This window comes from Castanea sativa, chromosome 10, assembly GCF_040712315.1.
Source record: "Castanea sativa cultivar Marrone di Chiusa Pesio chromosome 10, ASM4071231v1".
NCBI classification, from domain to species: Eukaryota; Viridiplantae; Streptophyta; class Magnoliopsida; order Fagales; family Fagaceae; genus Castanea; species Castanea sativa.
In genome coordinates this window covers 10,314,703-10,336,684 of record NC_134022.1, presented here as the reverse complement: position 1 = coordinate 10,336,684, position 21,982 = coordinate 10,314,703, and the positions used below count along the sequence as shown (strand labels likewise).

Genomic DNA, 21,982 nt, shown 5'->3' with positions numbered 1-21,982 from the left:
ATATAGAAACAACAAAAATTATAATAGGACTAAAAAAAAAGACTTACGTTGATAATCGTGGGTTTGGTTTTTGGATTGAAATTTCTACTTATTATTATTTTTTATTGTACATGGCAAATAAAGCATCTCTATTTTTTTGGAGAAAAATCAAAGATGCAACTTATGTTTTCCAGCCTAAGGAACGATAAATTTTTATTTGGTATGTTATATATATATTTGTTGAATTTGGTTTGGTTTTGAAGTAGAATTTGGAGATTCTATAAATTTTAAAGTTTTAAATCTTGGGGTTTTTGGTATTTGCATCTCAGTAAGTTGATTTTAATTCTTTACTTTAAATACTTTTTAATTAGGTTCATGTGACCTTTTGTTTTCTTATTAAAAACTATATTTTTGGTTGATTAATTATTTGTTTGGATTAATTTCAATTAATTATTTTTTTTAGAATGTTTATTTACTCATTGTTGGATTTTTTTTTCAAAGTCAATAGTTTTTCTGTGCATCGCACGGATTAGCGACTAGTATATTTTATATTTCTAATGCCCAATAGAGGGGTTCTTATTATTATTATTTTTTGCGTCTTAATTTTTTTGGTTACTACACTAAAAGATAGATAGATTTAATATATTTTATGGGTTAATAAAGGGCCTTCTTCCATTTGAGGCCCTAAGCCGTTTCCTTAAATGACTTTAGAGGTTCATGTTGGGCTTTGTGGAACCTAGTTTTATATTTGATCTGGTTGAAGACTTGACCCGACCCGAATAATGTTGCATGGTTTTTTAATGGAAGATTTTCTGAGGCTTAGTCCATGAAGCGGAGGCTTAGGCCGACAGGCCCAAGCTGGAGTGCTCATGGACAATTTTTGGCCCGTTTTGTAGCCCGTTGTGAATCTTGTGTGCAGGAGGTTAAAAATGCAGTTTTTTGTGATTAGGGTTTTGGAGTAGTCGGTTTTGAGAGAAAAAATAACTGTAGCCGCACTTTGTATTTTTTTTCCCTGATAATAGTGAAATCCCCGCAACTCCGTGGACGTAGGCAAATTGCCGAACCACGTATATACTGTCTTGTGCGTGTGATTATTTTTCTTTGGCGTGTGTTTTCTTTATTTTTGTTTCTCATAGGTTTAGGAATTCATAGAAATTCCCTACAGTTCAGTCAACTTTGTTAATAGTTAAAATAATTTATGCTCATCATTCTATATATATATATACACACACACACATACATTTTGCGTAAATTTGCTTCAAGAAAATGACTTTGAAATATTATAAAAGAGATCATTATTAAAAACCACATATTATAAAAGAGGTTAGTTTAAATATTCACCTTCTTGTTTTCTCTTGATTTCAACTTTATTATATTAAAAAAAAATTGACAGCTAGAATTGTTGGGGGATTTCATATTTTCTAGAATTTGATAAGGGCTAGTAATTGATTACGATGAGAATAATGCAGAAACCATTAAACTTAACATGAACAAAGTTTCCTCCGAATTAGGTTGAAAAAATTTTCTTCAATTTTTACATGATGGTTCATACCATTCATGTATTAAATCACATTTTTTATTAAATTATTTTAAAAATCACATGACTTTTAAGTAAGTTTACATATGAATGCTCATTTGATTTTTCACATAACAGGTTGAAGGAACTTTACTCTAATCTGATTGTGATGAAAATTCTATCCATCTAAAAATCCAAAAAAGAAATGGAAGGATGGACATACATGTTCCAAATCACATGTTGACAGCTCATTGACAGATAGTACGTAGAGAATATGATTATGAAAACAACCTACCCTACCCTCTTTTTATAGAGTAATTTTTAGGTATTTTTGGAGTACAGAGAATAGTGGTTTCTCTTCTCACATTCATTATGAGGTCTACCATAAATGTGAGAACAGGGAACATAATTTCTCTGTATTTTTGGAGTACCAATAAAAATTTCCTTTTTATATGGAGTAAAATGTAGTTGTTTGTGTTTTTATTTATTTTAATTTATTTTATATAATATACATTGGTTAGACACATATATGTTCAATTTCTTTTAATTATTAGCTAATTTGTTTATGTACAAATTTTCACTTTTTTTTAGATACAATTATGGTTCCCCCCCCCCCCCCCACTTTTTACAAATCAACAAATTAATTAGTAAAAAATTAATCCAAACACCCTCTAAGGGTATGTTTGGATCCGGCGTTTTGTGTTTCAAAATCTGGCGTTTTGCGTTTTTTTTTTTTGGCAGGCGTTTCAGCTTTTTTTCGACAAATTGCACAGTTGAGCACTGTTCATGTACTGTTCACGGGACCCACAATCACTTTATTCATAAAAAATATTAAAAGTGGGTCCCACGATACTATTTACATATTTAAAAATTATTTTACTACAATGTTTTCAGTTTTCAGTTTTCAGCTATATCTAAACGAACCCTAAATCTAACTTAAAAATGATTTTCTCATTAAATATCAATTAAAATAAACTCACTTTATTCGGAGGAGCCAAATTTTATTTTTATCACAAGTCAGAACATCATGTGCTAAACTATCATACAAAATATTTTTTAATGACTCATGTGTGAAATGCTAGCTCTCGTTTGGGAGGAGGAAATTAAATGGAAATGAAATTAATGAAAAGAATCATTTTAAAATATTCTTCCATTCCTTTATTTGGGAGTTTATGTGAGATAAAATAGAATGGATAAAAGGGAACACTTATTCCTCTCTATTATCTTTAAACCTCAAATTTTCATTTCTCTTGAAATTGAGAAGAATTAGACGGAATGAAATTAGATTTAAAGAGTTTTTTTACTAAAATTCCCAAAATACACTTATATATTCAACCCTTTTTAAAAAAAGAATAGAGGTCTAATAATAATATTGTCATAAAACATTTCCATTTATTTCCCTCTATTTTAATCTCAAACAAGATTACTTACTTTTCATTCATTTCTATTTCTTTATTATAAAACATTCAAATATAGCTACTTAATTTCATTTTATTCTTTTTTTTTAATTAATTTTTCTTGCATAAATACGTTCCATTTTATCTCTTTTCAATAATCATTCCATTCCAACACAATGTTTGTTGTAATCCTGACTTTACAGTTACTTATAACCAAAACAATTCTTCAATATGTTCTCAAAAAAAAAAAAAAAACACTTTAATATGTAATCATTGACTGCTTACCCAAATTTAAGCAAGTATCTTTTTAATTACTACAGGCTGTACAAATCATCATAGAAGTTCTGAGGCGTTCCAATCAATCTGTAACACTAGTCAACCTTTGCACGTCTCAACACACAAGTCATGGGCGGCTTTGTTTTTTTGGTTTTTGTTTTTGTGAAGAGGGCGGCTTGTAGGACGTGTTTGAAAGCGAGTGTTTTGTTGGTTGAAAATATGTGTAGGAATATGTATAAGTAAAAAATTTATAAGAAAATACGTGTGAAAATATGTATAAGTAAAAAAATTATATAAAATTACATATGATATTATTTAAAAACTGAAAATATATGCTTGAGTTGGTATATTAAATACCCTTTTGTTTTGTTTGTTTTAACTTCTAGACAACCAACAACATAAAAAGTCCACGGGTCCAATAGCGTCCCTTTCTAAAAAAAATTTTAATGAGTTTTCTCAATAATTCAATTATATCACTCAATCGCCAAATCAATCTCAGCGCCTTCTGTCATCAATTTGAGTAAAAAAAAAAAAAAATTCTGCTTAAATGATTAATTTAGTCATTCAATTATTAGAAAATTTTTAATTTAATCCCATAATTATTAATTGTATCAATGTAGTCCCTACATTTAAATAAAGTCTTTGTCATCTTTATGTTTTTTCTACAGAATTAAAGAACTAAATTAGTAATTTACCTATTTTGTTTTGCTTGATTTGGGTTTATTTTATTCACTCGCCCATATAGAAAAGTATAATGCATTCAGTGTATAATAAACATGCACTTTCTCATCTCACATGACAAATAGGCCATACTATGTAATTTGCTCTTTTTAGCAGAAGAATATGTGTTTGAATCTCATTACCTGTATTGTGAAAAAAAAAAACCAAAACAAAATTTAGCAAGAAAAAGAAAAAAAAAAAAAGCCAATTGAGTTTTTATTTTTGGATAATTCATAGTTGGAGGATAATATTAAGAAATATTACTTGAGCTATAAGTTGACAAAATTTAGTTACAAAATTAGGCTATAACCTTACCTAATATATATTTATTGGAGATAAATCCACCATTGGATTACATTTATTTCTTATATGGCTATCTTATTTGAGTTTCAAAATTTTTAGAAAATTAAAAATCAATGGCTATCTCATTAATAAATTGTTTAAATTACAAGTCTTGTAGTTTTTTTTTTTTGAAACTCAAGTCTTGTAATTTAAAATTATGCATAAAATATAATTTTATAAATCATATAATAAATAATATTTGATTGAAACAGAATTTGACATGTACACTAAAAGCGTAAATAAAATGAAATTTAACGATTAGATTTTCAAAATATGTAATAATATTAATGATATTGAATAAAATCATAAGCCAATTTTATAACTAAATTTTGTCTTTTAAAAATTGTCGGACAAAAAACAGTTGAATTAAGAATATCTTTGTCCTAATTTTGTTAATTTTGTACTAGTGAAAAAGTCAATAGAGCCTATATATACCATAGACGTTACCAATTACCGACCGTCTCGCCAGCCTAGCCCATCCCTCTGTTTTCTACTTTTCTTCCCTCCATTCAAATCTTGACGTTCACTCTCTCTCTGGAAATTGCTGATTCATTATGTTCTTCAATTTCGTTTCGTAATTCGGTGCCTCTACCTACAATTCAAATCTCTTCGCTCTCGCTGGATCAAGGTATGGTTATTTTGTTCACTTTTCACTTTTCATTTTCATTCTGTCATTCATAATATTTAGCATTTCTCTTTGCTTTACCATTCTCTTTCAGGTTCTATTATTCAAAACTTACTTGGTATTTCATATTTGTGATTAGTCTCGAATTTATTTTCTAAACTCAACAAGTTAAATCCCAGATATAATTAGATCATAAGCCTACTAATCGGAACATGCTAATTTTGAATTCCAATATAAATTGAATTCAAAGAATCAGATTTATGCGACTAATTACATTGGTTATGTGAGCGCATATTTTCCACCTGCTTTGCTCGGACTTTGTCCTTAAGATCCATTCCGCCAGCTTTGCTCAGTAATTGTCAAAAATATGTTCTGTAAATTGACTTCGATGTTTTGTATTTTGGTGAATGGTGATGATAATTGATGCTTGACAAGGTTAATTCCAATGATATGAACTCGAGTTGTTTCACAGGCAAGTTGATATTATTTGAAATTGAGTACATGTTCTGCTCTTTAGCAATAAATAAATTCTTGAGAATTTAAGCATTACCTTTTCTTATAATGGTGTTTAAAAAAAAAAAAAAAACATATTCAAGAAAGAATTGAGTTAATAATGATTGAGTGCTGAAAGTAAATATCATATTTTTATGGAAGATAACTTCACCTGTGCTTCTGCCTAGTGTCATAAATTGACGCGCCCAACTTGTGTGTTGAGGATCCATAGTTGACCTCATAGTTTTGAGACCGAGGCTTTTTTAGTGTTGTTCTAATTTTATGGAAGATGTAATTTTTATTTTTTTAGTGAATAGCTTTCTTTCAGCCTCTTTAATGTTTTCACTCAATCTAACACAGAAAGCAAGTGGGATCTGCTTTATTTTGGAACCCTTTCACCACATTGATTTTCTTATCCTTTTTAAAGAGAAATGTTATGTAGGAAGTTGCGTAAAATAATTATCTTCTTAAGTTGCATAAACACATGCTGTCACACTGCATGTATGGAAATTGATATGTTATGTCTCCAGATTATGAATATACTTCATAAGCGTGGACAAAAAAAAAAGGTTTTCTTTTCAATTTTCCTCTCTTTTTTCCCCCTCATGTTTCATGAATACATAATTTACTAATTGATTCTTTCTCTTGTTTCCACCCTTTGGTGTTTTTATTTCATTTATGTCTATCAAGTCCTTTATGATATGGTTACCATAACTTTTGGCTTTGATCTTGACAGAAATTTGATGAAAAACATTTTAATTAATCTTGTAATTTTTATGTGAACAGGTTTAAAAATGATCTTTAATGTACTTATTTTTTGGGCTTCAGGTGTCAGCTAAGCAGCTGGAATTGACAGCTTTTGGTGAGATGGAATCAACGTTTTAGATTTTCAAGAACAGAAATAGATATCAATTTGAGTTGGTGTTTTTAGGCACAACCATATGTTAATACTTTTGATTTTTGGAGCCCTGTCCCATTGAGGAGTATCATATAATGATAGGTTCATGTTATGGTCAATGGGACTTGTTCTTTTTGCTGTTTTATAGATGGGCAAGGTTGAAACTCATAGTACAATGAGATGAACAAATCAATGTGGCACATTGGTGTTATCCTGATGAAAAAATTCGTCCACTGTTGCATAGGGTATAGAGTTGATTGGAGAAAACTGCTTTTTGTTGGGGTCATTTTGACAATATCTGGCATCATGTTTCAAATGTTAATACTTCCTTATCCACTGCACATGTTGTTTCTGTCACCTCCTGTTAAATTTTCATCATATGAATCTTTGAATGGTACAATTCCATTGAGGGAGGCCCTAACTGAGGCAAGGGCTGAACAGTTTCATCTTGCTCAAGCTGGCCCCATTGTTTCAGTGAATTCTTCTATTAAGTTGATTGAATCAATGCCAGTTGAGCAGATGAGTGCGGCCACTCCTCTAAGGAGAAACTCCACATCTAGAAGGAGAAAAAAGATTAAACCAGAAGGCAATCCAAAATTTCTACCTCCTCCTCCTCCCCCTCCTCATAAAACCATTCCATCTCACTTGCAGGTAGAATCATTGAGAGTTGTACTTTTGTTTTCTTTTTTGAAATTTAACAAGGGGAGTTATTACCAATGGTTTTACCTTCGTGTCTATATTTTCAGAGATACATTTGGTCCTTGTCACCAAATGAGGCGCTTGCATATGCCAAAAAAGAGATTGAGCATGCCCCTATGGTTGTTGATGATCCTGATCTGTTTACTCCCTTATTTCAGAACGTCTCTGTTTTCAAAAGGTATATTTTTATAGAAAGGTTTTCATGCTTGCTGCGTCATGCTTACTGTTGTTTATATGACTTTCATGTTATTTTAAGTAATGCTCTGAATTATGATTGATATTTTTTTTTTCCATTGGTTTGACTGATAAAGTTTATTTTTCACATATTAGTTACTTGAACAGATGTAAAAGTAATGATTCAGAATGTCAGGTTGGATTTTGAATTTTTAGAGAATTTATCATTTGCTATCTTGCATGGTATGAGAAACATCACCTAGCAAACCTCAAACTGGGCCATTTATTTTTGAAATTCTGCATCTTCCTCATTGGTTTATCTATTATTATTGTTGGATCGCATGTTGAGATTTAAGTTGCAAATCTTTAGAAGACAGTTTAGGGATAGTTTAGATTTGAGTTGAACTCACGATCCCACCCTACAACCATTCTTTTCAGAAAACAAAATGCCATTTGAGCCAAAGCTCATTGGCCAAATGATTACATAAGTTATTAAATATGTGTATAAAGTAGTGCATTGCCTGCTTGAAATTATTAACATGAAGGGTGACTTGTGGAACAGGAGGAAATCCAGGATTAAAAAAAAAATGTAATCACAGTTTTGGTACACATTAGGCAGTAGGTTGGGATTCAATTCTTTTAGTTGATCCTCTCCCTCCTGCTTCCAAAAAAAAAATTCTCAAAGATTTAAGCAGGTTCTGTGTGATAGGCAATGTTAAAACATTAGAGCAATCCACTGCATTCTCACCTCCATTATGCTCATAGTATATATTGATTACTACACACACTCAGTCCCATGCAGTTGTTCTGGCTAAGGATCTCTCATCCAAATAAGAGGTGGAGCCAGTGGGGGTGGGGGATTGCTTGCACTGAACAAGATTCCAACTTTGAGAGAGAAGAAAACTAAAGAAATGACTTCAGTATGGAAAATTGTCCCCCTCTGATCAATAGTAAGCACCAGATACAGAAATTGGAGATGAAAGATGGATTTATATAGGTGCTATGTTAGACACTGACATTCATTAGTGTGAATTAAAAGGATAAAGCCATGCATCTCAAAAGATGAAAGTCTTTGTTGGGGCGTGAATAAATTTTTACAAAATATTGATTAAGCTGATAGTTTGTCTTATGAGAAAAAAGGTAGTAGTTGGTAGGTAACACTGAATGGGTGAAAGCTGGTACATTGGAAATATGATAGGTTTACAGGAAAGACAGTCCTTGAGAAATCAAGATAATTTGCATGTCATGTATGAGAATAAGATTTAGTGTTTTCTGCTATGAATACAATTAGCCAGTACATTTTTCATTTAACTAGTTCCCCCACCAACCAACCAAGCCAGCCACATTACACACACATCTACATGAAGGATAATGCTTGAAGGATATTGTTGATGTTGGAGTGAAGAACGGCACTTAGAGATAGGATAGGATAGGATGGTTTCAATGTCACTTTGCAATGGTAAACAATGGTTCATGAGAACATGACCCAAAGTTCCACGGGAAGATTTTGTGAGAGCATTATGTGTAGGCTCAGGTCCCTTTGAGTATGAAGACTTTGATGAGGTACTTTCCAAATTGGGGAAGACTGGAATGGTATGGTAAAAACAAGCTAGTTTTGAGCGATTAGCAGCACACGTACAAAACTGGCCTGAGCGAGCCTTGATTGGGAGTTTTTTTGGAGGGTTGCATGACAAAATAAGAGCAAATATGAAATTATTGACCCATGACGATGATTTATGCCGCAAGTCTTGAACTGACTGCAAGAGGAAAAATTGCAGAAGTTACATCGAACAACTCGAAAACTGAAACTTCTACTTGCACCAAATAATGTTGGCACCACCTTGATTGCATGACTACCATTCAGGAACTTGGGTTGGGTGGAGATGCAAGCCCAACAGGACAAAGGCTTGTATTACAACTGTGACGAAAAATTTGCTGGGACATCATTGCAAGGTACACCATGTATTCTTATTGGAAACCATGGAAACTATGGAGGAAGAAGGAAATCCAATAGAAGCCAATCCAGAAGAAGAATTGGTGGGGACCCTTGAGAAATCCTTACATGCTTTCTTTGAAATGATCTCCCCCCGATCTGTTTGAGTAACCGACATCATATATGGCTGATGGGTATGCATCCTAATTGCTATAGACTACACGCATAATTTTGTGAATTCTAAGCTTGCACAGAAATTAAAGTGCTGCTCTGATTCATGGTAGCCAATGGTAGTAGGCTACAATGTGAACAGATTTTTCAGGCTGTGCCTTTTGAAATCCAAGGGTATTAATTTCATATTATTAAAGATGAGAATAAAATAATATAGATAAGCATTAGCAATAAAGAGAGAAAACACTAGGGATTATGTGGTTTGGCCAACGGCCAACATTTACGGGATAAAGCCCTAGCGGCTACATCTTTACTGTATAATCAAGTCAACAATTACAGTGAAACCTTAATAGGGTATATATAGAGACTAGAAGCTAGGATTAGCCCTACATGGGCTTACAACATAACTAGGCCTCTTAGGCCATTATGTCAATATAAACCCAATCTCTTTAACACATACAATTATGTACCCTTGGACTTATAGGTGTCAAATGTGGTGTTAGGAATTTAGTGGCTACAAAGCCTTAGATAGACTCTTCATGACTAGAACAATTTTACTATGGATTTCTTAGTAAATAACCAGAAGTATATCCTACGAGAGTATACCACTAGCAAGGCAGGGCATGGATCTTTGCATTGTATGCAATGACTGGTTTGTCAAGGGTTAGTAGCCTATCTAATGAAGACAGTGGAGGCCTGAGAAAAGGGGTTGGAGGATGAACTGACTCATGAACAAGCTGTAGTATTGGACTATTTGTTAACAGATTATCAATTGGTGTTCCATGTGCCAATGTCAATTCCACCTCCATGCTCACATAATCATTGCATTAATTTGGAGTCAGATTCAGGGACCATTAACGTACAACCATACCGCTAAGGACATGTTCAAAGGCCAAGATAAAAAAAAGTACTTAAAGAAATGTTAGATATAGGAGTTATAAGGTTTAGTACTAGTCCTTTTTCTTCACCAGTCCTTTTAGTTAAAAAGAAGGATGGATCATGGAGTATTTCTGTGGATTATCTTGCATTGAATCGAGTAATAACGAAAGCCTTTACCCTATACCTATGATTGATGAATAACTAGATGAGCTTCATGGGGCTGTCTACTTCTCCAAATTGGGCCTTAAATCCAGTTACCATCAAATAAGAGTATAACCGGAGATAAGATGGTGTTCCACATACATGAACATGATGGTCATTAAGAATTTTTAGTGATGCCCTTTGGCATCACCAACACCCTTGCCACCTTTCAATCATTGATGAATGACATCTTCTGGGCGGCATTGCGGAGGTATGTGCTGGTATTCTTTGATGATATCATGGTGTATTGCAAGAATTGGTCCAATCATGCATGCCACATAAACATCATTTTTCAAACTTTGATGGAACACTAGTTATATGCTAACTGTGCCAAATGTTTAATAAGGTGAATAGAAGTCAAGTATTTGGGGCGTATTATTAATACAAAGGAGTACTTATGAAATAATGATAATAATGCTCTTGTGGCTGGTGGAAGTAGAATTTTCCTTCCAAACACTTAAGCAGGCCATGACCTAAACCCCAGTCTTGGCCTTATCCAAATTCACAAAAAAATTCTGTGTGGAAGTTGGTGCTTGAGAAAGGATCTTGAAGTACATGATGGATTCATTAAAGTGGAAAAATGAAGTTTGCAGCAAGATTTTATGGACCATTTCAGGTGGTAGAATGAGAGGGAAGGTGACTTACAAATTTGACTTACCCACAGGGACATGTCTCCATCCTGTGTACCATGTTTCTCAACTGAAGAAACAGCTCGTGCAAAGGGTCCAAGCTATGTTGGAACTACCATAGATAATAAATGAAGGGGAAGTGGTTCTGGAGCCACAGTGGATAATCAATTTCCATTGGGTTAAGTTGGGACAGAAAGTTACTGAGGAAGCTTTAGTCCAATGGCGAGGATTGTTGGTTGAAGATTCCATGTAGGAGCCAAATGATTAATTAGAACTTCAATTTTTTACATGAATCTTGAGGTCAAGATTTGTCTTCAAGAAGGTGGGAATTATATGGGCCAGCAACCAACCAAGCCAGCCATGTTACCCGTACATAAAGGATAATGGTTGAAGCATAATGTTGATGTTGAGTGAAGAATGGTGCTTAGAGATAGGATAGAATGGTTGAAAGTTGATTAGGTTATCTTATCTTGGATGATCAGTTGATGATCATTAGATAATGAAAGGAGTTATACTTAGTTACAATTAAATGAGTTATGACTTAGGTCAAGATGAGTATAACCATGGTGCTGTCCATAGTGACCGGGATTATCTCTGATTAGGAGTCATCTCTTAAATCTTTATCTTTATCTTGTTTCTTGTATATCCTTCTCTTTATTAGTAGAAGGGGAGAATGATTTTTTTGTAAGGGAAATGTGCAATAATTTTTCCAAACTTCTTCCTTACTTCTTCCTTTTCCCTTTAGTAGTATGGGCCGACCTCAAACTCATCCATATGTACACTTGCACCTTATATCATTGACAGAATCACTAGGTTTTATCATACTGATATGAGTTGAATATATTAGTTGCAGAGGTTAGGGGCATGTCATCAAGGTAATGGAATGATATAAAAAATCAGAAACTGCAATGATGGTTGAGTTATTTTTGAGATTTTGGACCTTTATGCCGTTGTCTTCACTTGTATTCTCCAATATTTAGCAACAGTTGCCAGCAGAACCATTGGAGCACAAGCTTGCCCTTTCTTTAAGTTTACCAGGCTTTCTATTCATCTTTTACCGATATAAAATATTATACACACACACACACACACATGCTATTGTTTTTGCTCTTTTATATATATATATATATATATATATATATATATATATATATATGTATATATATTATACTCAGTAAAAATTATATATTTGCGTCAATTACAGGAGCTATGAATTGATGGAAATGATACTTAAAGTGTTCATTTACCGTGATGGAGCAAGGCCTATTTTTCACCAACCTCATCTCAGAGGAATTTATGCTTCTGAAGGATGGTTCATGAGGTTGATGGAGGCAAACAGGCAGTTTGTGACAAGAGACCCTCAAAAGGCTCACTTATTTTACCTGCCGTACAGTGCTCGCCAGCTGGAGATGGCACTCTATGTACCTGATTCACATGATATGAAACCGCTATCAATCTTCCTGAGGGACTATGTGAACATGATTGCAGCAAAGTATCCCTTCTGGAATCGCACACATGGGTCAGATCATTTCCTTGTTGCTTGCCATGACTGGGTACAGTATCCCGTTTCTTTTGATCATGGAAACGCTTGGATGTGTCTGTCTAATTTTGCTAATGTTGTTAACTCTTTTAAGACTCGAAGAGCTGATTTCTCCTTTCTTTATATATGTATCAGGCTGGTTTAAATCCTTTGTGAAAAAATTAAAATGCAATTGAACTTTAAAGTTTCTTGTGCTTAAATGTAACATTAGATGAATGGGGGAATGACCTTAGAAAAAAAATGAAGGGATGGAGGCTGAGGCTTATTTTCTTTGAAAAATATAAGAACCAACTTGATGAAATTTTCTCAAGTGTTTAGGAAAACTTGGTTGCTCTCATCATACATTGAATTATGCACTATTTGTACTTCCATATTATGCCATTGGCATATTGAATGCAGGGTGTAATTCAACCTGTAAGGCTTTCTTTACTTTATATTTTCTACTTTTGAAAATTCTGGCAATACAATTTCAATTTGTCACTACTATTGACATATTAGAAGTTCCTCCTCTTCCGACACATGCATCCCATTATTTATGGAGGCTGTAGTGTTAACTTTTGTTATAGATCAACCGGGCACCGTGCATAAAATGCTAGTTTTAGCTTCAATCTGCAAAATTGTTAAGTACTAATTTGTATTTTTGGTTTGAGATGTGGCTACCTCAATTATGATGGCTAGTAATGTCGGTGGTTGTGTGTCAAATTGTCTACCCACGGTCACAATCATAGCAGCCTTGCAAAATTTGAGAATTCCTGGAATACGGGAATCTTTTTTTATTTTTGGAATACAGGCATCCACTTATCATGAATATATATCTGTCAAGATATTGCTATCATATTTACTCACCTAACTTTCCTCTTCTTATTTTAAAACTTTGCAGGGCCCTTATACAGTTACTGAGCATGAGGAACTATGCAAAAACACCATTAAAGCTCTATGCAATGCCGATCAATCCGAAGGAATCTTTGTTGGGGGCAAGGATGTTTCCCTTCCAGAAACTACCATAAGGACTCCTAGAAAACCTCTTAGAAATGTAGGTGGGAACAGAGTATCACAACGTTCAATCCTTGCGTTTTTCGCAGGAAACATGCATGGTAGGGTCCGGCCCACACTTCTTAAGTACTGGAATGACAAGGACGAAGACATGAAAGTTTATGGACCTTTACCAATTAGAGTCTCCAGAAAGATGTCTTATGTTCAACACATGAAAAGTAGTAAATACTGTTTATGCCCAATGGGTCATGAAGTGAACAGCCCTAGAATTGTTGAGGCAATTTATTATGAGTGTGTTCCAGTAATTATTGCAGATAATTTTGTCCTTCCTTTTAGTGAAGTACTAGACTGGAGTGCATTCTCTGTGGTTGTGGCTGAGAAGGACATTCCCAAGCTGAAGGAGATTTTATTAGCTATACCGATGAGAAGATATCTTAAAATGCAAATTAATGTGAAGATGGTGCAGAAGCATTTTCTTTGGAACCCAAGACCAATTAGATATGATTTGTTTCACATGATTCTGCATTCGATATGGTTTAGCAGGCTGAACCAGATTCAGATCCCAAGTTCATAGTAAATTTTTTAAGTGTTCCTATGAATACATATTGGTTTTCATAGTATGGTGTAGAAGTTGAATGGATCCAAAACTAGCAAGCGCGCTACATCCAAGAATGTAGGTGCTTAGCTGCTGAGATTGAGAAGGAATCCAGAAACACCTTGTTGCCTCAAAGCTGGTTTGATTTTCACTAATTTTAAGTGCTTTGGAATGAAAGCTGGAATCATGATGAAGGTATGGTATGATTAATAATAAGTCAACATATGAAGGCATGTGAATGTCCTTTTGCACAAGGATTTTGACTATTAGTTGCATCCACTAGCCTAAAATCAATGTTCACTATTTTTTTTGCTTGGTAAATAATGTTCACTCACTATTACTAATTTACTATTCCACACATTAATAACTAATTCCACATTCAATTCCTCTTTCTCCTTTGCCTTTTATTCTCTGGCCTACAGTCATCAATTGTCGTCTTCAATGTACCGCTAGTTGAAAGCTCAATTAGTGCTGGTTTAAGTACATCATCCTGTAACTTATTTGAAATGAAAGTGGTACACTTTGTACGTAACTTTATTTGGGATTCAGATCTTTATTTGACGCGCTAAATCACCCATTCACCAATAATTGAACAAAGCAGGAGGGGCTGCCACAAGTGTTTTACTCGGAATCATCCCATCCCATCCATCATTTCTCCATTTAATATCAAATGATGTTCAATTACGAGAATGACTAAAAATTTTACATAGCCGAAATGAAAAAGACTAAAAAAGTCTTTTACAGTTTTACTGTGGATAATTTTCTATTTCCGAATTCACCATTACTTTTTCCTTTTTTGTGCACATTTATCACGAGTCTAAGTTTTTTGTCAATGCTGTACAGGTAGAGTAATTTTTAAATACTCTCGGAGCACGGAGAATGGTGCTTCCTCCTCTCATATTTATAGTGGGACTCGCCTATTAAATATATGGTGAGGCCTATCATGAATGTGAGAAAAATAAACACTATTTTATTATGTTCCGGGACTATTTAAAAATTTTTCGTAAAAAAAAAAAAAAAAAAAAAAAGGAGTCATCATGATTATGGTAATGAGTAATGACCGTGTACTATTGTTTTGCTGAATAGTAATAACTTGTACTTGTCACTGGACCTCATTGATAACAGGGTGGTGTATGAAATTTATTTCGTTGTACAATCATATTTTTTTTTTGGTAATAAGGAAATTCATTAAAAACTAAGAAGAAAGGACAACATCAGAATATAGTTGGTGAAGGGTAATTGTAGGTCACCTCTTCAACGATCACAATTCGTTCATGTGGGCGAGTTGTAGCCAGAGTTATGGACATGTGCGTGGCCGTAGCACAACTCCTGTTATAATACAGACCACTACTGTCCGACCGCGTAAAAGATAAGATGTCTACAGGTGGAGCATCATACGTTGTACCATCATATTTATATCTAGAGAGAGAATGTTATAGGGTCTAGTGAGTGTGGTCATTTTCAGCTTCATTTAAAAGAAGCTACTTTACGATCTTGTAAAGCAATTCATAATTTCATTTCTTTTTTTTTTGGTAAACAGAGGAGTATATTAAAAGAACTAAACAGCCAGAATAGGCTCAATACAAGATCTATTTAAGTACAAGCCATCAGAATCAGCTTTCAGCAGCTCTCTAATGTCCACAGGCGGACTACTAAAGATAGAAAAATCCTCTAAATGATTGGAGCCCAATCTTGCTAAGACATCAGCACATCGATTCGCTTCACGGAAGCAATGTTTAATTCGAGTCTGAGGGAGTTGAGTGAGAAGGTACCTGCAATCATCCACCAGTGCCGAAATAACATTTTTTGCATTCTTAGAGTTATTCAGCAGATCAACTATAGCTTTGGCGTCAATCTCAATCTCAACAGCAGGTAGATGAAGACTAACACACTGCATTAAGCCATCTCTGAGCCCCCATAGTTCTGCTGCAAAGCTCGTTGTGACTCCAATCTTCCTAGCATACCCACAGACCCAATCTCCATCTTCATTTTTGATGAGGCTGCCACTACCAGCCGGGCCTAGATTGGCTGTTAAGGACCCATCTGAATTGAGTTTGAACCACCCCGCCTCTGGTTTCTCCCACCTGATTCTCTTCACCACTTGCCTAGTAGTTGTTCTAGGAGTCCTTGCACAGTGCTCATACTCCATGGCTTCCCTAAATATTTCATGACCCAGGTGATGTTGTATGGGCTTGTTGTGAAAAACAACTTGGTTCCTATGCTTCCATATGCGCCATAAAGCAAAAAGGAAAGACGTTCTCCATGGAGGGTGGTCTTTATGTTTCTTCCAATCAGCCCTTCCATTAGTAGTGACCCAATGTTGCAAATTCCCACTAAAAAAGGAGGTGTTGACAGCCTCTGCTTCCAGTTGAGCCCAGAACTTTTTAACTATTCTACACTCCCTTAGTGCATGGATTATGGACTCAGATTGGGAAAGGCATAGAGGGCAAGTTGACTCCACCTGGACTCCCCTCCTTATGAGGCATTCTTTTACACCAATACTATTGTGCAAACACATCCACACAAAGGTTTGAATACGGGGGAGGATATTTGTTTTCCAAACCCATTGGCCAATAAAGGAAGACTCCCCTTCCCCTCCTCCAATGGCAAGCTTATAGGCACTTTTAAGCTCAAATCCTCCATGCATGGACATACCCCAAGTTAATCTGTCCTGACCTCGGGCTGCAAGGGAAATTGGGGTAGCTTTTAGCTTAGTGTTGATATTATCTGGTATAGGAAAGGAAACTTTAGACCAATCCCATCCATTTACTGTGACCACCTCCTTCACTTTAAGCTTCCCCTCTTCTAGAGACAAAGGTCCTTGTACCAAACTTCTAAGAGGCCCATCACTACACCAATTATCAAACCAAAAGCTCAACTCACTATTCCTGCCCACAACCCATCTTGTCCCTTTCCGAAAGATATCCTCACCTTTTTTCATTGCTGACCATACTCTGGAGCAAGGCAGCCTCACAGGATTCTTGGCATTCAGTCTTTGCCTATTACAATATTTGCTTCTTAAGACCTTACTCCATAACGAATCTTTCTCAGCATGAAAACGCCAATTGAGCTTAGCAAGCAGAGAAAGGTTTCTACCCTTTGCAGTGTGAAGACCGAGCCCACCTTCACTCTTCGGCCGTGTGACCTTTTGCCAACCCACCCAATGCATCTTTTTCACCGACTCAGAGGAGCCCCACAAAAAGTTCCTATTTACTCTATCAATGTTATCAAGAAGATTACTCGGGAGAGCATTGCATTGCATAATATATGCTGGAATGGTCGAAGAAGATGCCTGTACAAGGACGGTTCTGCCAGCAAGTGATAGAAGATTGGCCTTCCAACCTGCTAGTTTTTGCTTGACTCTTTCAAGAACAAAATTGAAGTCTTGGCTGTTGGATCCTTGATGCCTAATGGGAAATCCTAGATATTTCCCCAGGTTAGGAGTTGAAGAAAACCCCAATATGTCAGAAAGGGCTTCCCGAGTGTCTCTGTCCACATTAATTACGTCATTCAGAAATTTGTATACTGAGCATGTGTTTGATAGTTTCCACGTGTACATTCCAGTGTTAACTCGTAATTAATGAAATTTTGGCATTTGTAATGGTATTTTTTTCTAGAGATAATGTGTATTCTTAAAGTATTTGTTAATTAATTATTTTTAAAAAAATTTAATAACTTTCATGGTAAATATAAAAGTTGTCAAAAATTTAATTTTTTTCTTTTCAATAAAAAATATTTCATAAACCAATGTTTTGACTATCAAGGAATCTTCCTAATTAATTATTTATTTATTCAAAATACACAAAACAAATCTGTAGCTGTGTATTGGTTTAGACCTTTTTTTTAAAAAAAACTGAATATTATCCTCTCTCTCTTTCCTTTTTTTTTTTTTTCTTTCTTTCTTTCTTTTTGGTATCGTACCAGATATGCTCTACCATGCCTTGACATAATAAACCTAAGTACACTCTCAAAAAAAAAAAAAAAACTAAGTAAATCATAACCGTATTAATTATATAACAAAATGAAGTTTTTATGTGTCTAAAATATTTATAATTGGTGTCCTTGGGACAATTGTTAATAAACCAAATTAAGAAAATTTTAACACTATTTTCATAGGAAATATAAAAAGCTATCAAAATATTAATTTTTTTTCTTTTCCCATAAAAACTTTCTTTAAATAGATTATTAACCAATATTCTAAGGGCATTCGTTAGCATTTCCCTTTTAATAATCATTACTCATTTTAAGGTAAGGTATAGAAATCTCTCCCCACAATTTACTCTTCCTCCAAAAAATTTGTACATATACAAAAATTAGGGAAAATTACACTTTACCACCCTATGTTATACCTTAATTTACACTTACTACCTTGAACTTTTAAAATGCATGATTACCACTATAAACTATAACCCATGTTTATAAGAATTTTTTTCGGAAAGTATCAAATTGCCCATCTTCAATCTCTTAAAGCAAAATAGTTTAACAAATTTTATCCAATTTAATGCAACATAACCTTTGTTTTAAGGGATTAAAGAGAAGCAATTTGGTCTTTTCATATGGTGCCATGTATATAGCAGTCATGTGAGTCGCACATGATTTTTATTTTTATTTTTTTATCCAAGTTAACAAATCAATTGACGGTAGAGTGCAAAGTAAAACACAAGTTATAGTTTATGGTGGTAATCATAACAGGGAATAAATTATGGTGGTAAAATACTGACCAGCTTGGTCCCTAAACCTAACTTAGACCCTAAACTATTACTCATTTTCCTACTCTCTATCTCACGGTGATTAGGGATCAAGTTGGTTAGTTTTGAAAATTTTTAGACCTAGCTAATATTAGTCCAAACCTTAGGGGTGATAACTGTATTTTACCCAATTGTTTTTTAATAATTTAAGAATGAAAAATACACTAAGATTCAAACTAAAAATTTTGTGAATAAAAAATAGTATTCATTCAACATTAATCAAATATAAAAAGAAAAAAAACACAATAATTGTTTCTTGATAAATTTTAAACGACCAATCAATTTATAAAAACAAAATTTGGCGTTCATTTAAATTCTAAAATTAATTTATATTTGATTATGTACTAAATTTTTATTAATTTTTGCTTCAATTATATAAAATTAAATATTCCTCCTCTTTGCTCAGATCTCCTTCCATCCTTATCAAAATTTTGATAAAAAAAATAAATGTATGTTGAGAAAAAAAGAAGAAGAAGGAATTTTACGAACATTTTAAGAGTACCTTCGAAATGAAATAAAGGAGTAGCTTGTTTTAGTCTCTTATTTCTCAAATTGTCCTTAATTTTTTTTTTTTTGCTGATTAAGAAAATATTTTTTATTTACTAAACAATTTTAGCTGCATAAGAAAACAAAAAGGTAAGATACTCTAAAAAAAATATATATTATGTTAGGATTTTTTTGAAAAAAAAAATAGAGGACCACAAATTATAGATTAGTGGACCATTTTTTTTTTTTTTAACCTGTATCATTGAACATTAGTGGCCATGGGCCCTTGGTCCCAACATTTGTCTGTCATTTTTTCTTTTGAGAACATTGTTTTTTCTGTTTATAGTTTATAGTCTTTTTTTTTTTTGAGGGGGTTTATAGTTTATAGTCTTATAGATGACAAAGACAGCAAAAAAACAGTAAAGATCCTGTCTTTTCTCTAGCTTTTTTTGTCGTGGGAGGTAAGATATAATATATAATTTCATAAAATAGCAAAATAGGTTAAGACAGCAGGTTATTAAAAAAGAAGAAGGAAAAGATCAACGTTTTTAATGTTATTAAAGATAGGGCTATTTTAGACACCTATTTTTAATTTTCTTTCTTCAATTAAAAATGATGTAAATAGTATCTTTGATAATTTAAATAAATGTTAGTGAAGATTTTTTCTTTTTCTTTTTCTTTTTCTTTTTTTGGGGTGGGAAACGAGTGGGTAACTTAAGTAATTTGTGCAGAATTCATATTTTAATAGAAGAAAATTTTTAAAAGTTATGAAGCCATTACTCCCCTCCTCCACCAGCCACTACATTATCACCAAAAAAATAAAAAATAAACACTAATTAAAGTACCACATATTTTTTATACACACTTTATCATAACACTAATTACATATTTTTTTTTTCTACTATTCGAAGTGAGGAGTATTAAGAGTATTCTCACCAAGTATGTCAAATACTAAATATTTAACATTTGACAAATCAAATACTAAAATAGCCCCTCTCATGAGATGTTTCAAATCTCATAATTTTTAACGCATATAAACAGTACCGTTCCAAAAATAGAACGGTACGGACAATTATGCTAAAATAAAATATAATTTTTTACTCCATTCCTCTCTCTTCATTTATTACTCTTTCTTCTCTCTCTTTCTTTTTCTTCTTTCTTTCTCCGCCTCACTCCATCTTCTCAGTTTCACCTCTCTTCCTTTTTTTTTTCTTTTTTCTTCTTCTTTCTTTCTCCACAACCCCCACCCCTCCCTTTTTCTTTCTTTTTTTTCCCCCTTTTTTTTCTGTCACTTTCTCTCTGCGCCTTCTCTATCTCTTTTTTTTCCCTGTCACTCTCCCTCTCTGTCTTTTTTTTTTCGGCCTCCCTGTCACTCTCACAGCCTGCTGCCGTGGAGTTCGGCCTCATCGTGGAGTCCAGCCTCACCGCTGAGGCCTTAGCCGTGGAGCGATCTATTCTGATCTCCCTCTTCTTCTTCTTCTTCTTTTTTTCCTTCGGTTGTGGATTCCATATGATTGTGATTATGGGCTGTGCTTGGGTATGGTGGTGGCCGGCTGTGCTGTGTATGGTGGGGTTTTGTTGAAGATTTTGAGTTTTTTTTTTTTTTTCTTCTTCTTCTCTTTTGTTGTGGTTTTTAGATTTGGAATTTGTTAGAAGATCCGGTGATTGTGGTTGTAGTTTGTGGTGGTGGTTGTAACGGTGGTTGTTGGTTCTTGGTTAGTGATGACTGCCACCGGGCCATGTGATTGTATATTGTTGGGTTTTAAGTAAATATATTATTTTAATGTGTAGTAAATATTATTTTAATATATAGAATTAAAGGATAAAACATCTTATGAAATATTGTAAAATGATGTGATAAAATGATAAAGTAAGTTTTTGATGTATCAAAATGACATTTTTTATGAAAGAGAATGCTCTAATATTATTGGCATGAAGTTGGAGTGTTCACATTTAACTCTCTCCCGGGTCAAATCTATAAAGCTCAAGCTTTCACGTTGACTTCATGTAAACCGAGCATTCTTGGAGTCGGAAACTTGGAAAAAAGGAACCACAGCACCACTCCGTGTGCATTCACTGCATTGTTTAACTTTAATTAACTCATCTAATTGTTTTTGCCTGTTAGGTTTTTTGGTTGACTCGGAAATCCTTGGCTAAATTAAAAGTTTATTTAGGGTATGTTTGGATACTGTTTATTACTGAAAATTAAAAATATTGTAGCAAAATAATTTTTTAAATGTGTGAATAGTGCTGTAAATCCAATTTTAGAGTTATTTTTGTTAAAAAAAAAATTACTTATGAATCCTATAAATAATGTACAAAACCCGTTAAAAAAATATTAGCCACTGAATAATGCGCTTTTTAGACATATACTTAAAGTTGGGCAGAAACCAATGCAGGTAACTTACAGAGATTAAACCGTATTATTATATTTAATAATATATTATGGTCTTTTTTGCGAGTCAATTAAGGTGCTCTTATAGGCCATTAATTACTCGGTAAAAAAGCTAAACTGAAGTTAGTACTCCAGCTGAATCAAGCAATAGGCAACACTATTATAATCTGCTAGCCTTTGCTATGAGTTTCAGTTTTTAAACTTCTAGCCGGTTTTCCCTGTTAGTGAACAACTCCTAACTGTGGCTTTACATAGCCACATCAATTAACCATATACCACAAATACGTGACCAGA

General features: G+C 33.7%; 1 protein-coding gene across 1 annotated transcript; it reads left to right on the top strand.

Annotated features, from left to right (window-relative positions):
• The first annotated feature begins 4,718 nt into the window (after positions 1-4,718).
• LOC142613994 (putative glycosyltransferase At5g03795) lies at positions 4,719-14,466 on the top strand. The gene is made up of 5 exons (XM_075786523.1): positions 4,719-4,858; positions 6,176-6,896; positions 6,992-7,122; positions 12,136-12,484; positions 13,352-14,466. The coding sequence occupies exons 2-5, from the start codon at positions 6,426-6,428 to the stop codon at positions 14,036-14,038; spliced, it is 1,638 nt and encodes a 545-aa protein (XP_075642638.1). The 5' UTR covers positions 4,719-4,858; positions 6,176-6,425; the 3' UTR covers positions 14,039-14,466.
• The last annotated feature ends 7,516 nt before the right edge of the window (positions 14,467-21,982 follow it).